At 34.8% G+C, this 21,338-nt stretch overlaps 1 protein-coding gene across 1 annotated transcript; it reads left to right on the forward strand.

The window, feature by feature from the left end:
- The first annotated feature begins 18,024 nt into the window (after positions 1 to 18,024).
- LOC104238297 (cytochrome P450 78A7-like) lies at positions 18,025 to 20,216 on the forward strand. The gene is made up of 2 exons (XM_009792623.2): positions 18,025 to 19,011; positions 19,444 to 20,216. Exons 1-2 carry the CDS (start codon positions 18,025 to 18,027, stop codon positions 20,107 to 20,109), a joined length of 1,653 nt encoding a protein of 550 aa, XP_009790925.1. The 3' UTR covers positions 20,110 to 20,216.
- The last annotated feature ends 1,122 nt before the right edge of the window (positions 20,217 to 21,338 follow it).

Here is a 21,338-nt window from a genome sequence, read left to right on the forward strand (position 1 = left end):
ACTAGCACACTCATATTCTTGCAAGAATGAATATATATTCATAAATCACATATTGTCACATTCACATCATGAATGGACCATAATCATCTATATGTGCTTTACAAAATCTCATGTCAAATCAATGATAAATATTACTTTCACATAGTGAAGGATTCTTTTGAGAATCCTTATTGTTCTCATTGTCACAATAATGACAATTATAATTTCGTCTATTGCCACGTCTACATTCATTGATACATTCATAGTAATAATTTTGTCTTCTTTCAGACTTATTACATACTGCTATCACATTCTCTTAAGGGAATGAGAATGGAGCAAATTCAATAGGACGGGTTTTTAATTCTTTGCCCACAATCATACATGAATTTGATCATGGCAAGACATAGAAATTTTACCACTTTGGGTGATTATAATTTCTTTCAAACTCCATTAGAGTTACAATCATAATTTATCGTCTTTGCTTGTATTTAAAATCAAATTATAGAATGTCAAGAATTTGAAAGAGAAAAGTAAAATACTTACCTTAAATCCTGAATTTAATCATGAAGGAAGTTCATGGAACAATTGACAATCATTATGCTCAATCCCAAAGCTTCTACTCAATAGGTTAGAGTCTCGTGCTGATAATGTGTTATAAAACAATAAAAGAAGAAAAAGAGTATTGCAGAGACAAGTAGGGAGAGAGAATTCTTATTGATTTTGGGATGAATTACAATGGAATAGAACCCTCTATTTATAGGGAGTGGCTGACTTAGCCACCAAGTATGAACCCTAGAATCTCTTTAAATATAGACATTCATCATAAATAAAATTCTATTTATAACATTTTTAGTATAATGAACAAATAAAAATGAAGGGATCAAGGAGTAGTTGTTTCTTATTTTTATAACAAAATTTACAACAAATTATAGCTTTTATATCTAACGGTATTTTGAAATTTTTTTTTTTAAAAAAGGACTACGACAATCCCAACAATCATTATTCCTCTAATACTTTCTTTGACTCTATACATTCTCACAGTCTATCTCCCTATCCTTTTGAGCAATCTCATTTCAATATTATAAATCACTAATTTCTCCAGCACTGAAAGCTCACTACATTTTCAATTAGCATATAATCTTTGACGACACTAAAAAAACTGCTAGCGAATATGGAAGTACAGTACTGGAAATGTACATGACTAAAACCTAACTAATCTCAATTAATTAGTAGTATCACTTGCATATTTGTTTTTCTTTTTTTCCATTTCGAGACAAGGGTCACTTTGTCTCCTTTAGTACTTCAATTACCATAGTTTATAAAATCTTGAAAAAAAATAGCAATCAAAGAAAAATTATTGGACTTTCAAAGTAGAGGAAACAAATATTCCCTTTACATATACATATGAAATATAAAAATATAAAGAAAAAATCATTAAATTTTTGTTTTTCTTAAGTTGTTTAATTTTTCGTTAGAGCTAGTCGAGTTCTAAAAGACATTGAGACATTCATCTAAGAATTTTAAATTAAGTTGATTGCGAATATCCGTATTCCACGTTGTTGAACGGTATCTATATCATTTGCATCAAAACGTTGAACTTTCTAATTTTTATGGACAACTACAGCTTCTTGTGTACGAATTTCTTGTAAATTGTCATTATAAATCTAATTGACATTGAATTTCTTTTATAAAGATACTATAAAGACCTCCCAATTTTAAAGCCCCCTCTCAACCCTACAAGGGGTAAAAAAGGAAAAAGCAAATTTAGAAATCATAATGAATAAATTTGCCGATAAATGGTAAGATAATTTTCTTTTTAATTTACTGATATTATATTACCTTAGAAAGTGAATTTCAACTTTGAGCTTTCAATTTTGTGCTACCAAATATAATGTATATATACTAGCTAGAATAAGGTCAACTCTTATGGAATCCAAAAATTATGAACTAACCTGCGATATCTTAATCATAGGCGAGATGTGTGTTAAAACATTTACATATATTACGTATTAATACCTTTTGGCCCAATATTTGTCACTCTAACAAATAAAATTCCTTTCAAAATATCCAATATTTTAGAAAATAAAAATTTATTTATAATTGTTGTTTCAAATTTATGCTTACAGTTCTAGTTAATGGAGTATTATGATACTTAAGAGGCGATGAAACATAATTAGACAGATATCTTATGCTTAAGAATATTACATATCTTTTTTAAAGGATATTGAAAAACCTTATTCCCTCCATTCTTTTTATCTGTCACTTTTTAAAAATAAAATGTTCAAAATATTTATTAGTTTAGAAAAGCAACAAAGCAAATAATTCTTTTGTCAAATTCCACACTTACTGTAACTCCAAGAAGATATAGTAATTAATTATCTATTTAAGGTGTGAATAAGAGTAATTTAATCAATAATTATCTTTTATGATTAATACTTCCTCCGGTTTTTAATTGATTTTTGGTTGTTTTCGCATATATTAAGAAATTCATCTTTTAGCATTAATTAATAATAAAATTAATCGTATTAATCTTAATTTGTTTATTAAAAATATAACAAATACTCTCAGGCTCATAATTTCATAGCCACTTTAGAAAAAAGAATTAATGATTAGTGATTATTTAATAAGTGTGTCTTCTTGGAGTAAAAAGAACATGATAAAGAAGGAAATCTTGAAAGAAGCAGCCATACTTGGTGGAGAATTCACCGGGAATTCCAAGTGGCTTAAACCTAAAAGTTCGTGTGTAACTTAAACGGCTAAACTACCATAATTCTTGTGAACATAACAACTCCAAGAAATTTTCCTTAAATAAATTAGAGCAAATAGGAGTATAAGGAATGACCAAAAATCTAAAAGTGCAAAAGAAGTTTTGAATATTGTAAAACCAATTTGCACCGCTCACCACACCACATGCCCCCTTTTCCTTCTTACGAAGCTACCCGCCTGGGCGGACGTGCATGGAGCATGAACCTACACGTCAAATCCAAATTTAACAAATAACTATATTACAATATCGGCGGAGGGAGAGCATTAGCTGCGGGCGAAGAGAGAGCATTAGTGTCAACACCCTAATTTTATCCGTAGGATATTGTGATGATACCTAGTCTTAGCATATATGTAGAATTTAACTGAAATAATGATAAAACTTCCAATTTAACCAATAACTATCATGAAAGGAAAGGACTCTGCAACTCAACTGAACAACAACAACGACGACAACGACCCAGTAAAATCTTACAAGTGGGGTCTTTGGGAGGATAGTGTATATGTATATTTTACCATACCCTGAAGGAGTAGAGAAATTGTTTCCGAAAGATCCTCGACTCAAGAAGACGGAAAAGACAAGAAGAGGAAAGAATGGAAGGGACCATATATTAGTACCATCAAGCAAAAACCAAGGAAATAATAATAGCATCATAAGAACTAGAAAATAGTTAAAATGTAATAACAAAATAAGAAAATAAACCCCGATACTATGAAAAATGGCAGGATAGTGTGAACACAACAATAACCACTAGAAGACTAAGGCCAACCCGCAACTCAACTGAACAAAACTCCCAAAATTCGGTGATACCGAGTCGCAAGCTCTACAAGAGTTTACTGAACATTCTTATACAACAGTATCTATTAAAAAAAACAAAATAGAACTAGATAGAGGGTGACTCCGAGGCCTGCGGACGCCGGCAGGTATACCTTGAAGTCTCCGATCCAAGCTCGACTCGCTGGTGCCTGGGCTAGTATGAACTGCCTGGATCTGCACAAAAAGAGATGTGTAGAAGCCTAGCATGAGTACACCATAACGGTACCTAGTAAGTATCAAGCATAACCTCGGTAGAATAGTGACGAGGTCAGATCAAGACCCTACTGAAATAAATAAGGAAGATGAACAGGTATATAGCAGTATGATAATGAAAACAATGGGAATGACAGGATGAAGAAATATAATAAGAATAGCTATACTGAAATGAGGCAATTAAGACATCACGGAAGAAAATACAGAATAAGAATATCAAGGAAACAATGCAGACAAACACAAGTGATGTAATTAAAAAGTATAAACAAGAATCACTACAGAGGTACTGCCTCGTGCTCTCATTTCACAAATCAAATCAAAGTCTTTCCTTATATCACCACGGGAGTCTCACATTTAGTTTTGAAATTTATTTTTCCGTAATAGCTACCCGCATTTTAGCCCACCTTATCACACCGTGTGGCTTCAAGTAGTTCCCCTACTAGCAACACACGTATGAAGCCCACCTTATCTCACTGCATGAGTATCAACCCCTATCTTTATACCATCGCATGCGTATCAATATCATAACATAACACAAATCGCACCTCAAGTGCCTAACACCACAACTTCCCCAAGAAGTTAACAATAATAGTATTTTCACAATAATTAGCCCATGGCTCAACCATAACAAGAACAAGAGTCTCAACAATAGCAACCGAAAATGAATAACTCAACAAGAATGGTATTTCAATAGATTTACAACTTTACCTCGATGTGAATCACGACCTTTATAACTTAAAGTCCAAGATTCAACAATAAGACATTCAAAGAAATGACAACTTCAAGTTAAGGAACTCATTAGTTAAATAATGGAATCACGACCTTTACCTCGATGTGAATGTGATTGAAGCTTTTGAGGGTTATTTTGAGTAAATCAAAGGGGAATCACTTGGAGGTAACATTTTTGACTTCATACCTCATTTATATGTGATTAAAGACCTAATTAGTGGTGAAAAATTAAGGAAAAATGGGTAATTAGGGCTTGAGATTAAGAGACCTTAACATGGGTATTTGAGGAATCAATTGAACTCTGATTTCAGTGTTCTTGTTATGTATAGACTCGTGAGAGTACGAGGTTTCTAAAAATGTAAATTTCACCCGATTCCGAGAAATGGGCCCGAGGGTCGCTTTGGTCATTTTACCTAATTTCGCGTATTAGCTTAGAATTTATTTGTAGAATCAGTTACTTAAAGTGTTATTTATATTATGCAATTGAATTGAATAGATTTGGGCCATTTGGAGTCAAGCACTCGTGGCAAAAACATGGTTTCGGGTTGATTTTGAGCCGGTTCGAGGTAAGTGGCTTGCCTAACCTTGTGTGGGGGAAACTCCCCTTAGGATTTGTTATTATTGATATTTGAAATGCCTTGTACTTGATGTGACGAGTGTGTACTTGTGCTAATTGTTGAAAATTCGATTTTCTTTAAGTAATTTTAATTGTGTTTCTTTTCCTGTTTATACTACTTGCAATTTAAGCTTGTTGTTAGCTTAGAAAAGCATGTCTAATTGACTTAATTGCTTTACTTGCTCAACTGCCCTCTTTGGATTATGTGCTAGGCTAAAAGTACCTGTTTTACCTTAGTGTGGAATTTGAATTGAATTGTGTGTTCTTCGTGTTATTGTTGTGTGTTTACTTTGGGACTACGGGACGGTATCCCGGTAGATCCTCCCCCTGCATGTTTACTTTGGAACTATGAATTTGTATTCCGGTAGATCCCCCTGCACATTTACTTTGGAACTACGGGACTGCACCCAGTAGATTTCCCTTGTACTGGATATTTATATTTGGGACTACGGATTGGATTTTCGGTAGATTCTCGCGCATTATGAGTTGGACTATAGGACTGCACCTAGGAGACCCACTGGATATTTATATTTGGGGACTACAGGATGGTATCTTGGGAGATCCCCGGTTGTTATCTTTGTGTTGGGTTGTACTCCTTTCCGTGATTATTTTTTCTATGTTATAATTGCTATTGTTATTTCTATTCTATGTTATTTCCTTACTGTTGCACTTAATTATATTGTCTTACTCTACACTGTTATACCTTATATTTCATTTAATCTCAGTAGGGCCCTGACTTTCCTCGTCACTACCCGACCGAGGTTAGGCTTGGCACTTACTGAGTACCGCCGTGGTGTACTCATGCCCTTTCAGTACATATTTTTCATGTGCAGATCCAGGTACTTCCACTCAGTCTTATCATCCTTGAGGCGAGGCGATGTTGTAGAGACTCCGAGGTATATCTGCCGCGTCTGCGGACCGAAGAGTCCCTTTCTATCCTCAGTACTAATATAGCCCTTCTGTATTTTCCTTGTTGATAGATACTTCTGGAGTTAGAGTTTTTTTATGTAATCTCTTAGCTTGTGATTCATGGGGTTCCGGATTTTAGGAGTGTTAGGTTGAGATTTTGTACTGTTATATGCCAGACGGCATCTTAACACTATTTCGTTTTGTTGTTTCAGTTTTTTTATTATTTTCTTTCCGCATTTGTTACGACTAGGTGCTGTCACAATAGTTCACGAAGGGCGAACTGGGGTCGTGACATCTACGCGATCGCGGGAGAACCTTCACAAACGCGTAGAAGGAAACCAGAAGAGAAAACCAGCAATCCTAATTTAAGAGCAAATGGTCCGAACTCTATCCGAAACGCGCTCGAGGTTGTCGGGACCCATCCAAATGTACCAACAAGTCCTAAATCATGATATGAACTCACTCGAAGCTTCAAATCACATCAAACAACAATAAAATCACAAATCGCACATCGATTCAAGCCTAAGGAACTTATGAACTTCTAACTTAAAAACCAATGCCGAAACATATCAAAGCAATTCCAATTTACGCCAAAATTTGCACACAAGTTATAATTGACACAATATACCTATTTTAACTTCTAAAATCAAAATCCAGACCCAATATCAATACAGTCAACTCCCGGAAAAATATCTCAACCTTCCAAACTTTCAACTTTCTAACTTTCGCCAATTCAAGCCGAAACGATCTATGGACCTTCCAATCAACATCCGGACATGATCCTCAGTCAAAAATCACACAGAGCTATTAGAACAGTAAAACCTCCATTCTTGTGTCGTCTACACAAAAGTCAAATTACGGCCAACTCTTTCAACTTAAACCTCCAACTTTGGGACTAAGTGTCTCATTTCATTCCGAAACTCACCCGAACCAAAACCAAACTCCCCGACAAGTCGTATAATCATAATATAACATAGAGGAGGCAATAAATAGAGGAACGAGGCTAAAATACTCAAAACGACCGATCGGATCGTAATAATTACTTGCAGGTTCAGATGAACCCAGTAATTATTGCTTGAACTCTCTATTTATATTTAAAAATTCATAAACTATATATCCATATTTAATTGCAAATCCAATTACTTATTAAGACAAGCTATGGAGTCGATAATGAATTTCAGGACACATAAAACTCAAATCCTAGCTACACCTCTGACTTACCGTGTAAACAATTTCTATTCTATTGGTTATTTCGAAAACATTATAAGAATTAACTTTGTATTAATTTTCAGGATGTGAATCCCATTATAATTATAAGTTATTACTTGTAATTATGTTTTTGTAAAAACTTTAGATACTCAGTGTGTAAAATTAAAATTAGCTCATCTAAATTAGAGTTTAACTTTATATCAATGGTCTAAAGAAATTCTTATTCACATGCTTTACGTAAAAAGGTAAATATCATAATCTTGAATATAAGATAAAACACTTATTACAGCAGAAACAAAAAGAGGATATAATAGTGTAAATTTCTTTTAGGATCTGTTTGGAAAGCCATGTGGTAATTGGAATTGGTGTAATTACACAGCCTAATAATTACACAATATAATAATTACGATGATCAGTTTGTTTGTCATAATGTAATTACAAGCGTACTGTTTGGTTGCGCACGTGAAATTATACAGTTAGATTAAATTTTAAATAAAGTAATTATAAAAACTTAAAAGTCAATATAAAAATATATTCCTATAAATAAACTTTTATAAGTTCAAATGATATTAGATTTGGTATTTAAGATGCATATTTTTTGTTTGAATATATATTAATTAGTAATCATATATTTATAACCAATATTATAAAAATAATTGATACATATTTTTCAAACTAATAATATTTAGCTTACTTAATTAAAAAAATAAAAATATATTTTTTAAGAATATCATGGAATGCATATTTGACAAATATAAATTAATATTTATAAATATAATGTCATAACACTATTCAAATTGTTTGACAAAATTAATCTATCAATTATAATTTAAAAAAATGAACAACATGCAATGTGAAATAACAAATCAATACTACTAAAATAAGTAAATTAGAACTATAAATATAACACAACTTTAAAATCCAATAAATAAATAAATAAATAGTTTAACATATGTCAAATTCCAACATAATAAAATAAGTTCTAATACAACTTAAGATTAGGAAAAGTAATAAGTTTATAACCTCATTCAACAATGAAATTCTACTTTAATAACATCATTCATTATATGCCAAGTTTGTTAATAACTCATTATTTCTAATAAGAGGTGTAGTTTCAAAAACAAAAATAATAACGTAGTTACTCTAAATGAAGAAAATAAAATAAATAAGAAATAAAATATACGAGCAGTTATATGGAATCACAAGAAGTAAATAGAGAAAAAAAAAGATAAATAATATAGAAAGAAAATATATTTTAAAATAAAAAATTAAAATAAATAAAAGAATTAAAATCAAACGATATTAAAATAACGGAAATAAAATTTATAAAAAATAAATTAAAATAAAAATAAAAATGAAGAAATTACAAAGTAACCTTGTAATTGCACAGTGTAATTATCACAAATTCTCACCTACCTCTTTGAGAATTGGAGAGTGTAATTACACTTCTCCAAATACACCAAATTTTATGTTGACCAAATAATTATTTGGCCAAACAAATATATCAAATTGTATAATTACACTTAATTATATATAAATCCAATTCTTAGGTGGTTTTCCAAACAAGCTTTTACTTTATCTATGTATATAAGTTAAACTCTTCAATATAATATCGTCCAAGGAAAACAGACATTCAAGACTTTGACGTTAATATTAATTATGCACGGAGGACATGCATCAACCTCTAGGCATTTAAATTTTTTTTTTTTCACAGAGCATAGTCGTGTATACATCCTAAATTGGCCATCTAGCCTCTTGTAGATCCTAGATTAGGCTTGCCAATTTTATTAGGACGGTGATTAAGATCTCTCTGTGTAGTCAAATCTTTTGGGATTAGTTGATATTTTAAACATGAAGTTTAGGGTAAACAGTAAATAAGACGTAATCAAGCTACTAGTGGTCATTAATTACTCTAATCTTTATCCTGGTTTCCCGCCAACACGCACGTTCAAACCCATGCTTGAAGAGATAAAAATGCCTAAGTAAGATTTGTCTCGAAAAGAAAGGGTAAACGAGTAAGGATCCGACGTCGGGGTTTGAGAACGTGTGTCTTCGCGTGTATATGCGTGCAAAATGAGTGTGTGGATAGTGGAAATTTGTGTAATGCTCGTTGAACCAAGGTTATTGAGTGTGCTTATATTAATAGAGATTGATGAAAATTTACTCGCGTGAAACCATATTAATTTGTCATGATTAAGTAATTTAATAAGGTCAAATTATATACTTCATCCAGTGCATTATAATTGATATTTTGGCCTTTTATTTGTGGTCCATAATATTTAATTTTTTTCAAATATCAAGAAGAAGTTAACTTCTTCTTTTTTTAAAGTTGCCTTTGGAATAAAGAATCTATAAATATTTGTTGTATTTCTAATGAACAACTTATTGTTAATATGGTTAATTTTATTATTAATTAATGCTAAAGGTTAATTTTTTAATATGTGTAAAAACAACCAAAACAACAATTAAAGTGGACCGAATGGTGTATTACTATTGACCTGAGCGGTTTTGGTTTTGATGATTGACAAAGGAACACATGCATGAACCAGGTTCATGGAGACTGTACACAGGTTACAATCAGAATCAAGCAAAGAGCATGCACGATCATGAGATAAGTATAAATGGTTATTTCTAATAATCCCTGAACAAAAAGATTGCATAATTGATAAGGAGCATGAGTCCTTACTTGAAAAGAACTCTATCCAAGATAATGAAAAAGTTAGAAGTTGAAGTTAACTGAAACTCTTCCACCAAGGAAGAGTAAATGCATGAGGTTTCTAGTTAATCCAAATCCTACTAACTCTATACATATTAGTTATATTGTCTATTACATATGACGCACACACACTGAAGTTAAGAAAGAACTGAGAGTAAAATAACAAGGCGTTTTGTGAGTAGTTCTTGTGAGTTTCAAGAATGAGAACCTGAAGCTACATGAACTACAACCAACTCCATGTGTTTGTTTTTTATTCTAGTTCAATTGTAGTAAGAGCTTTTGAGTTTTACCTTTCAGCTTTTCTTAGAAGCATTTGTACTGGGTACCTGAGTTGTATTATTCGAGTTAGAGTTAACTTGAAGTGGCCGCAATAGCCTGTATCTGGTTTCTACAAGGGTTAGAATTAATCCTTAAATTTGCAGGAGTTTGTAAACATTGTTGTTTGGCTCAGAGTTGTAGTGAAGTGTTGGAAAAATCCTACTGAAAAGTAGGTCGTGTTTGTTTTTTTTACCTTTTGAGCCTGATATTTTCCACATAAAAATATTTGTGTTCTTTACTTTCTGCATGCAACAGTAGATTAAGGAATATATAGAAGAACCAGGTCCTTCTATAATTCAGTGCACGCAAAAATTAGACACCACACAAATCACCCCCTCCCTCTTGTGTGGTGTTAAAATATAAAACATCAATTAGTATCATAGCAGGTTATCCTTGAAGAGGCTAACACCTTAGGAAAAGATCAAGATGAGTGCACCACCTAAAACTTGAGAAGGACAATCCACTGCAAGACCACCACTCTTCAATGGCCAGTACTACTCATAGTGAAAAATAAGGATGGGAGATCACATGCAAGCAAAAGATTACGAGCTGTGGGATATAATCATTGATGGCCCACTACCAACACTAAAGAAAAATGCTGAAGGTGAGGATGTTACAAAGACAAGAGTTGACTACAATGTTGAGGACTTGAAGAAGTGAGATAAAAATACTAAGACCAAGAAATGACTTATTTATGGACTTGGTCCCGATGAATACAGCAGAATTCAAGGTTGCTCTATTGCCAAGAAAATATGGGACATTGAAAGTAGCCCGTGAAGGAACTACTCAGGTGAAAAGATCAAGAGGAACCTTGCTATTTTTACAACATGAATGTCACTAAAACCTGGCAGCGTGAGGAAATGCATATCTATGCATGTATCTCAAATACACATGCCAAACACAATGCATATCAGTGATGAACTCATGTACTCACACTCTCATAGTACTCAATCTCATGGTGCCACTCTCTCACTCCTCACGCTCAATACTCAGCACTGTACAGGGCAGATCCAGCCCAACCAAACATAAATAAAACCTCATGCTTAGTACTGTATATAGCCAATCCAACCCAGGGAAGATCCATCCCAAATATAGATATTAACTGACAGTCAGTTACTTAGTACTGTATAAGGCTAATCCAGCCTAGGGAAGATCCATCCACAAATATAAATGATTCGGGAAAGATCCATGCCCAGGGAAGATCCATCCCTCAATATACATATCAACTGCGTTTACTAGGGGCGTACAGACTACGGAGGAGTTCCTTCAGCCCAAGCGCTATAATAAGCTAGATCTAGGCATAAATAAAAAAAATATGTTGCGGCGTGTAGTCCGATCCCATAAATATCACTCACATTCAGGCCCTCGGCCTCACTCAGAGATCAATCTATCCAGTCTCTCGGGCTCACAATATCATGAAATTAGCCCAAAAAATAATGATGTGATTTATCAATAAATAGCAACAGAGACTGAGATATGATATGCAATAAATAAATATGACTGAGTACAAAATTTCAATTTAAACATATAATTCAACAATAGAAATGACCTCAGTGGGTCCCAATAATACCAACATATGCCTAAGCATGATTTCTAATATGAGTCACAGCTCAGTTTCTCTAACACATGGAAAATACATGGAAAAATACAAGTTAATTGACTACACATCTCTACGAAATCGATAGTCACAAATTCTATGGTGCACGCCCACAGGCCCATCACCTAGCATGTGATTCACCACCAAACAAATCATATAACACGTATAATCAGGGTTCATACTCTCAGCTCCAAGTTTAGAAGTGTTACATACCTCGAACAAGCCAAATCCAACACCGAGCAAGCCAAACGATACTCCAAAAATGCCATGCTGCACGTATTGACCTCCGAATGGCAGCAACTCAAGAACATCAAATAATGCTTAAAGAAATAACTCCACTTGATAAAAGCCTAATAATTTACTCAAAAGCCCAAAATCAACCAAAAAATCAAAATCCGGGCACGCACCTCGGAACCCGACAAAACTCACAAAATCCGATAACTCATTCAATTTCGAGTCCAACCATACTAGTTTCGCTAAAATTCGACTCCAAATCGATGTTCAAAACTAAAAAATTCGCTTTATGAAGCTTTAGACAAACAAAACCCCCCAATTTCTTTTTAAGATTCATCAACCAAATGCTGAAAACGAAGATAGATTCATGATATAAAATAAAATATGAGTAAAGAATACTTACCCCAATCCACATGGTAAAAATTGCTTCAAGAATCGTCTCAATCCGTGCTCTATAACTCCAAATTTGTAAAAATGGCCAAAACCTCAGAAATAGAGTACTTTATAACCACTGGGCGAATTAATGAATCGCGATCGCGAAGAAAAAAAAAGCAATGCTCTTGAAAAATGCCCTACGCGATCGCATTAGTAGCCTCGCGATCACGGTACACACAACTGACAAAACTACGCGTTCGCGTAAGAAACCCCGCAAACGCTAAGAGATAACAATCATTGCCCAGCTCAGTCCCAAACACTACGCGAATGCGTGCTCACCACCACGAATTCGATGCTCAAACTGCCACCACATACGCGAATGTGGACCATCACTCGCGAATGCGTAGCATAAGAATTACTCTTCTCCAATTTCCCTTATGTGATCGCACCTCTAAGTCCGCGATCGCGATGAAGAACTGTGACACTAGAAATCAGCAGAACACAACAGTGCAAAAAATGAAGGAAAATGGTCCGAAATTAATCCAAAACACGCCCGAGCCCCTCGGCACCCCGTTCGAACATACCAACAAATCCTGAAACACAAGACGGACCTCAAATCACACATAACAACATCGAAAAGACGAATCACACCTCAAATCAAACTTAATAAACTTTGAACTTTCAACTTCCAAAACTCGCGCCGAAACATATCAAATCAACCTGGAATAAATTCAAATTTTGCACACAAGTCCCAAATGACATAATGAAGCTATTCCAATTCCCAAAACCACAATCCGAATCCGATATCATAAAAGTCAACTTCTAGTCAAACTTATGAACTTTCCAAACCATTACATTTCTAGCTTTCGCCAATTTGTGTCGACCCTTCTAGAAACATCCAAATGCAAATCCAGGCATACGTCCAAGTCCAAAATCACCATCCGGACCTAATGGAACTATCAAAACTCCATTCCAGGGTCAAGTTCACAAAAGTCAAATTTGGTCAACTCTTCCAACTTAAAGCTTAAATCATGAAATTCATTCTTCCAAATCGAATCCGAATAGCCTGAAAAACCAAAACCGACAATTCACACAAGTCATAATACATCATAAGATTCTGCTCAAGACTTTAAATAGCTGAACGGAATGCAATTGCCAAAATGACCGGTCAGGTCGTTACACCATTACTGCATCTTTAGTTGCTAGAGGCAGAAATCCTAAACTAAAATCGGCCACAAAGTCAGCCTAGACTTGTGACTTAATCGTAGTCCTTGTTTTATATTTTATGTCAAACTCACTCATTTTGACGGCTTATTGGCCAACCTACCCGATAGTTTAGGTTTTTGGAGGAGGTTCCGTAAAGGAAAAGTGGTCATAATGGTTATTGGGTGACATTAGAAATAGGGCCTCAACTTTCGAGCGACGATTACGAGAGCTAAGGCCAGTTTCTCCAAATGCGAGTAGAGAGTTTTTGCTCCCGTTAAAATTTTACTAACGTATTGCGTACCTTCGTCCTCACGGACTAAAACTGCACTTACCACAACTTTCGAGATCGCGAGGTAGACTAACAGTGTCACCTTCTTTGGTTAGAAAGTAGCAGAGGTCTTAACAAGTACCTTTTCAAATCTCTCAAAGATTGCTGGCATCCGGGGTTCAGTCGAAATTATTTTTGTTTTTGAGCAGTGAGAAAATGGTGACATTTTTCTGATGATCGGGAAATGAACCTGCTCAAGGCTTCCAATCTCCCCGTGAGCCTTTGGATCTTTTTCATGCTTGACAGCTGGTCCGGGATGTCTTCGATGGCTTTGATCTTATCGGGGTTTACTTCAATCCCCTTGTGCCATACCAAAAATCCTAGGAACTTGCCATAGCTGACCCCGAACCAGCATTTCTCAGGGTTAAGCTTCATGTTATGCTTCCTTATAATGTCAAAGGTTTCTTGTAGATGCTTAAGGTGATCACCTGCATTAAAAGACGTAACGAGCATATCGTCTATATAAACTTCCACAATTTTTTCTATTTGTTTTTCAAACATCTTGTTCACGAGCTGCTGATAAGTGGCTCCGGCGTTCTTCAACCCGAAGGGCATCATATTATAGCAATATGTGCCAAAATTTATTATGAATGAATTTCTTTCCTGATCCTCTAGGTTCATCTTAATTTGGTTGTACCTAGAATAAGCATCAAAGAAACTCATTAACTCGTGCTCCGCCGTCGCATCGATTATTTGATCGATGTTTGGCAGTGGGAACGAGACTTTTAGGCACGCTTTATTCAAGTCCTTATAATCTACACGACCAAATACATTGGCAGCATCAGAACCAATCTCCCCCTGGCTCCATCGGAACCAATCTCCCCCCAGGGTGCTGTTATCAACTCTCTATGTTGCTTAATTTGCAGGAGCATCGAGAAGAATTGGATCTCGCCTATTTGCGTTATTGGAAGCCCCGACCGCCTGCTTCAACTCCATCATAATCTTATCCTGTCGCGTAAGGTGGCCTAGAATAACCGTTTGTTTCTCTTGCAGGACCCTTACCATATCAACAACATATTCCTCTTTAGCATCATCGGGAGTTGCCTTCTGAACATATCGAAGATATCACTTGTCGTGTACCGGCGTGGCATCGTTCCTCTCATTGTGGGTTTCACTAATTGAATCCTCAAAATGAGGCTGATCTCCTTGAACCTCGGGATTGTGTGTGTTGTTAACACCGTTAATTGCCATTTCTTATGATTTTTTCTTAGGCAAAATGATAAAAAACACATTAGTGAAAAAGGCAAAGATCAACTTAATTACACGGCTGTCTAGGCCCCACGGTGGGCACCAAACTGTTTACCCCTAAAATAGTATAATTGAATTTATACGTGATTTCTAGACAAGTGAATTAATTTGATGCTGAAATAATAAGATAATTGAAGAAATAAATAACTCTTAGCCTTCATATGAAGACGAAATGACAGAAATAAAGATTCTGATAGCGAAGCCTCCATGCGCAAAGTAATAAGAACAATAATAAGAACAGAAAATAAGAAGATGAGAATGTGTATAGCTATGAGTAGATTGTAGTGTTAGTTTGCTAGAAAATTTTCTCCCCCTACAATGATAACATAGCCCACTATTTATAGTTACATCTAGGGAATAAGGTCCTAGGATCGTGCCATTTTTTAATGTCAATTATGAGGGTCATTGATGAAGATGTAATAGTGAGCATAAATGACAAATTCCTTCTAACGGGCGGTGCACTTAATGCCATGGAATATTCTTCATTAATTTCATCGGGCGAAAGGTATTTATTGCCTCTTTATGAGTCTCATTACCCACAATGCCAAACGAGATAATTGCCCTCAATTCTACGTATTATTCTTTAAGCGGCCACCTGGCATAGCATATTTTTCCCCATACATATCTAACTTCAACTCTAAAACATTCAAAATAGCCTAGTCAGACTCAGTCTCCTCCTCAGACTCAGACTCTATTGCAATTTGACTACCTTTCTTGCTTTTTTTTTATAACAATTTTTGAATCAAAGCATGAGTTGCTTAAAATTCTTGCGACAATTCAACCAACTAATCATACTATTTCTTAATGATTTACAAGGTTCGATCAAGCCTTGAGCAGAAGCAAAGAGTTTTTTACTATGTACAAGAAGAACGATACGAGATCCCCAATTACAATCCCTTTATAAAGATCTCGTAGTTATTCCCTTCGGTCCATAATAAATATCTAATTTGCCTGGGACAAACCCATTTTTTTAAAAAATTTTTGATGAAAGAAAGATTTTTATTCATCACCCGACAAAACATATACATCAGTTATAGCCAAAGAACAGAAAATAATAGCACCTATAAGACAACTCCTACAAAATCAAAACTCTACTATTTATTTACATGCCTATGTTATTCTAGTTATAAAAATTTCTCAGCCATGTCCGATCATCCTCCTTCTTCCTTCAATCCATTAAGGACTTAATAAATTCTAGACAAAAATAGTTAGTATGACTAAACCAATCTTAATTAAATGTTGCAGCATAATTTAAAATGAGGGGTAAAAGACTTTTTAGGGATACGTACATAAGAGTAATTTTGGAAAAATAAATTGAATTTTTTCTTGATTATATAAATGGACACTTATTTGGATCAAAATAAAAAGACAAATTGATCATTTATTATGGACCGGAGGGAGTATTAAATATACAAGGAATTCCCAAATCTACAAACACAATGGATTTATGTACAGGATTCAAAACACACACAAAAAAAAAAAAACAAATATAATGGCGATTAAACTTCTCCGAGATATTGAGAAGCTAAGAACATTGGTTTGGATCTTTTATATGTAAGTCATAAAGTAGCAGAAATTATTAAATTGGATCGATCTTTACAAGGTGGGACTTGTACTTCACAAGAAAAAAGAGCTGTCAAACTTAATATTAACACCCTTCAGAATTGGAGTGCCACATTCCTGGAATCATTTGGTTCCCATAACGTATAATTCGAAATGCACAAAACCTAAAGAAGGTTGTCATTTTCCATTGTTTGATATGTTTTCTCTGAAATTCCTAAGAAATTAAAATTGATAACAATAGCATTTTCCTATCAGAATTATTCTATTGCCACAGATTAAATATTACATAAACATAGCGAATTCAGAATTTAAATATGGTAAATTCTAAGTTGGAAATATGAGTTCCAAAATATATATACGATTTCTATATAAATTAGATCCGCAACTGACCAAATATTTCTTCCTAAAAGTTAGGTAGTGAGGTTGCTGCTAATTCTGCTTTTCTCGAGTGTAATTTAAAGGATATACTCTTTCAGTTGTCTCGTTAATTATTTAGTTTTCGGATGGTGAGATAAGCAAATTAAGGGACAAAAGAAAGGTCATTGCTATATTAAAATATTCCCCCCGAAAGTTAGTGACAGTTCTAGCATCGAGTTTTTGCTATTCCTCGGCAAAATAATTCGTTTTAACCACTTGTTTTGCTCTTTCGCGGTAAATATATAATTTGTTTTAACCATTAAATGGGAGTAAAATATACTTATTTAGAGCCTTTATCGACAAAACTAAGTAGTATATGATATGAAGTGATTTTTGTATTGAAGTTCTAATAATGAGTCAATTTGAACATTAAAGTCAAACTAAGGAAACGGGTACTAATTGGGACTCCTAACTTGATGAGTATTTTATTTAACACTTTATTTCACTTGCAGGAAACCTAGGCATTTTTTGAAAGGAAAAAACAAAAGTTCTATTTTATCAAGGTTAAGAAAAAGGGAAAACTTAAACGGTGAAATACTTATCAACTTACACTTATTATGTTCCACTGGTAATATTAGACTGTAGAATAGTGTGAACGTCCTACGTAGACTTCACCTCTTATTGCACGTAATCCTAGAAGTTACCTTTTTGTTACACCAATGACTTGCACTCCTACTTGAACATACAAGCTGCCTATTTAAGCAGCAACTTCCCTCCCTCTTTCACCACACACACAAAATATTGTACTCTTTTTTATCTTTTCTATACACCAACTCATTCTTCAAACATGTCTTTCACCTCAATTTATGAGGATTTTACTTGGTGGATGTTTGCCTTACCTGCTATTCTTGAAACCCAAAACTTTTTTAATCTGCTCATCCCAACATTTGTTATGTTTGTGATAATTAGTGTTTTCACTTGGGCTTTTACTGCCGGTGGCTCGGTTTGGAAAAATGGACTGAGCTGTATGGGCCGGGTTCCTATTCCTGGACCCAAAGGTTTTCCTATTTTCGGCAGCTTATTCAGCTTGAGCCACGGCTTAGCTCACCGCACTCTTGCTTTTACGGCTTCGACTTATGGTGCCACTCAAGTCATGGCCTTTACCTTGGGTTCGACCAGGGCTATCGTGTCATCCGACCCGAACATAGCCCGGGAAATCTTGACCTCCCCACATTTTGCGAACCGACCGGTCAAAGAGTCGGCTAAGCAGCTCATGTTTAGCCGAGCCATTGGTTTCGCACCCAATGGAACATATTGGCGGCTCTTGAGGAAAATTGCCTCATCACATCTCTTTGCACCTAAGCGCATTTTAGCCCATGAGAGGTCAAGGCAGCTAGAATGCAACTCCATGTTAGTTTCTATAGCCAAAGAACAAAACGTGCATGGCTCAGTCACTCCAAGAAAACACCTTCAAGCTGCTTCCCTTAACAACATAATGGGAATTGTGTTTGGGAAAAGATATGAAATGACAGAAGAAAATAATGAGGCCAAAGAACTTCAAGAAATTGTGGCTGAAGGATTTGAGTTATTGGGAGCTTTTAATTGGTGTGATCACTTGCCATGGCTAAAGTATTTTTATGACCCTTTTCACATCAAGGAACGATGCTTAGCACTTGTCCCTCGAGTTGAAAACTTCGTTAAGAAGATGATTCAAGAGCATATTAATGATGGAAAATCCAAAAAGATTTCAGAAGCTTATGATTTTGTTGATGTTTTGCTGGCATTAAGTGGTGAAGAGAAGCTTCATGAGGATGACATGGTGGCTGTTTTATGGGTTAGTAATAATATTACTCTACTCTTTTTCTAGCCTTGTCTTACTTATAAATATAAGAAATTACTTTCTTATTCCCCCGTGGCATGAATTTTTTTATTTCTAATTACATTCCTGCCGACTGGCTAAAAGTTTCTCTTTTTTTTGGATTGTTCCATTATGGTATAATATGCCACTTTGATTTCTCTTAGAAGGTGAGGTGATAGTAACCTTAGTTTATAGAAACCTATCATCTTCAAGACCGTTTAATATAGGTTATTCGCGTCTTTAAATAACTTATAATTTTTAATGATGGTAACTAACATGTTAAACTATACTAATAATATAGAAAATCTTTATTAAGAAAATGTATATAACTTAAAAATCCAGTCCTAATTCGTCCTTTCTTTCACTCCATAGATTGTTTAACATTTATTTTTTGTCTTCCCCTTGCAGGAAATGATCTTTCGAGGTACCGATACAACTGCACTTCTAACCGAATGGGTAATTGCAGAATTAGTTCTGAACCAAGAAATCCAAGAAAAACTTCACAATGAGCTAGAAACTATAGTAGGGAACGAAAATGTAACAGATGCACATATTGCCAAATTGCCCTACCTTCAAGCAGTCATCAAAGAAACTTTACGACTACATCCTCCGGGCCCGCTGTTATCGTGGTCCCGGCTATCCACCTCCGACGTCCACCTCAGCAACGGCATGATAATTCCGGCCAACACGACGGCTATGATCAACATGTGGTCCATCACACATGACCCTAACGTGTGGGAGAATTCGTCGGTGTTTAAGCCCGAGAGGTTCTTAGGGATGAATTTTGATGTTAGGGGTAATGATTTAAGGCTTGCACCATTTGGAGCTGGAAGAAGAGTTTGCCCTGGGAAGAATTTAGGGTTGGTTACTGTGAGTCTTTGGGTGGCTAAGTTGGTAAAGAATTTTATGTGGGTTGAAAATGAAACTCAGCTTGTTGATCTTAGTGAAGTTTTGAAGCTTTCTTGTGAAATGAAGCAACCACTTTCTGTTATGGCCGTTCCAAGAAATGGTGGAATAACTACCGACTCCACCCGGAATTGGGTTATCAGAGCCCGAGCCAGGAATGACAGTTAGTGGACTCCCACCACTTTTCACTGGTTAGAGAGGCCCTCTTCGATGCATTAACAAAATATGGCTTTCTTTATTAGGGTTTTGATTCCTAATCTAACGATATGGAAATATCTGAGCTAGGGTTTACCAGTGTTTCATGTTACCAGCAATTACTATAATATATAATGCATATACTATTACTATAAATGAAGGAAGGATAAAGTTGTGGGACGAATTTAAGATAGTGAATAATGTAAGCACTCTTTAATTTCTGTTCCAATAAGGTTGTATTACTGTATACTTTTTTCAATAGTGGAATAATGAATAATACAAAACTTATACTAGTAGTATTTCTGTATCAACATGGCTGGTAGCTGTGCTCTTTTACTTCTGTTTTCCTTCTCATTTCAACATGGACACTAACTTTCACCATCTCCAAAATTTCTGATCGGCAGACTATAAGTTTACGTGAATTCGTTCCAGCTTGTAGTTTCTTAATTTTTATATTTAGTATTATCATTTTCTGGGTGCAACGGTTTATTTTCTTCTTTAAGTTAATCCACCCACCCAGGCTAACCTCTATCTTGTTTATTTGATGAGCAAAAAATATATGATGCCGAGTTTAATTCCAGTTATCGTATAAGTGCAACAACACTGAAATAATACTTAAAGTGACCTTATAAATGCTAATACATTAATATGATGCCGAGTTTAACTTATATATACTTATAGTGTACATAAATTTTACCTACTAGATCACTTAAAAGATATTTCTACGGGTAATCCTCCATCAAAAGTGAGCTTTATCTACTAGGTAACGGTGATCAATTAGCGTAAAAATTCTTCACATGTCAATGTAAATTAAATATGATCCTAATTAATGGGAGTGGGGGTGGGGTGGGGTGGGGTGGGGTGAGGGAGTTGAATTGGAGGGCCTACATGTCCAAAGTTGAAAATGATTTGCCAACCGACGACAATATCAAAGATCGATAAGAACTTATTCAATCATGACTACTCTCGATTCTTTATATTTCGACAAATTAAGCAAGTTCAGCGGGAATATCCTTTAGTAAAATGGATTTACATTTTATACACTGATCCTATATATACATTATTGTAGAAAATAAAGGGGTAAATTTGTACTTTCTAAGTGTATTTACGATTTCGATAATTGGAATTCAGTTGGAGCTCCACTAAAATCAATTGTTTTTTTTTTTTAAAAAAAGATCATCTACTAATATGATAAAAGTCTA

The sequence above is a fragment of the Nicotiana sylvestris genome, chromosome 10 (assembly GCF_000393655.2).
Source record: "Nicotiana sylvestris chromosome 10, ASM39365v2, whole genome shotgun sequence".
In the NCBI taxonomy this organism is placed as follows: domain Eukaryota; kingdom Viridiplantae; phylum Streptophyta; class Magnoliopsida; order Solanales; family Solanaceae; genus Nicotiana; species Nicotiana sylvestris.

What these genes read in the sequence shown, in the direction of transcription:
- LOC104238297 (XM_009792623.2), top strand. Translation starts at nt 18,025, where the DNA reads ATGTCTTTCACCTCAATTTATGAGGATTTTACTTGGTGGATGTTTGCC. An exon ending in ACATGGTGGCTGTTTTATGG is followed by an intron (nt 19,012 to 19,443) that starts GTTAGTAATAAT and finishes TTCCCCTTGCAG; the next exon opens with GAAATGATCTTTCGAGGTAC.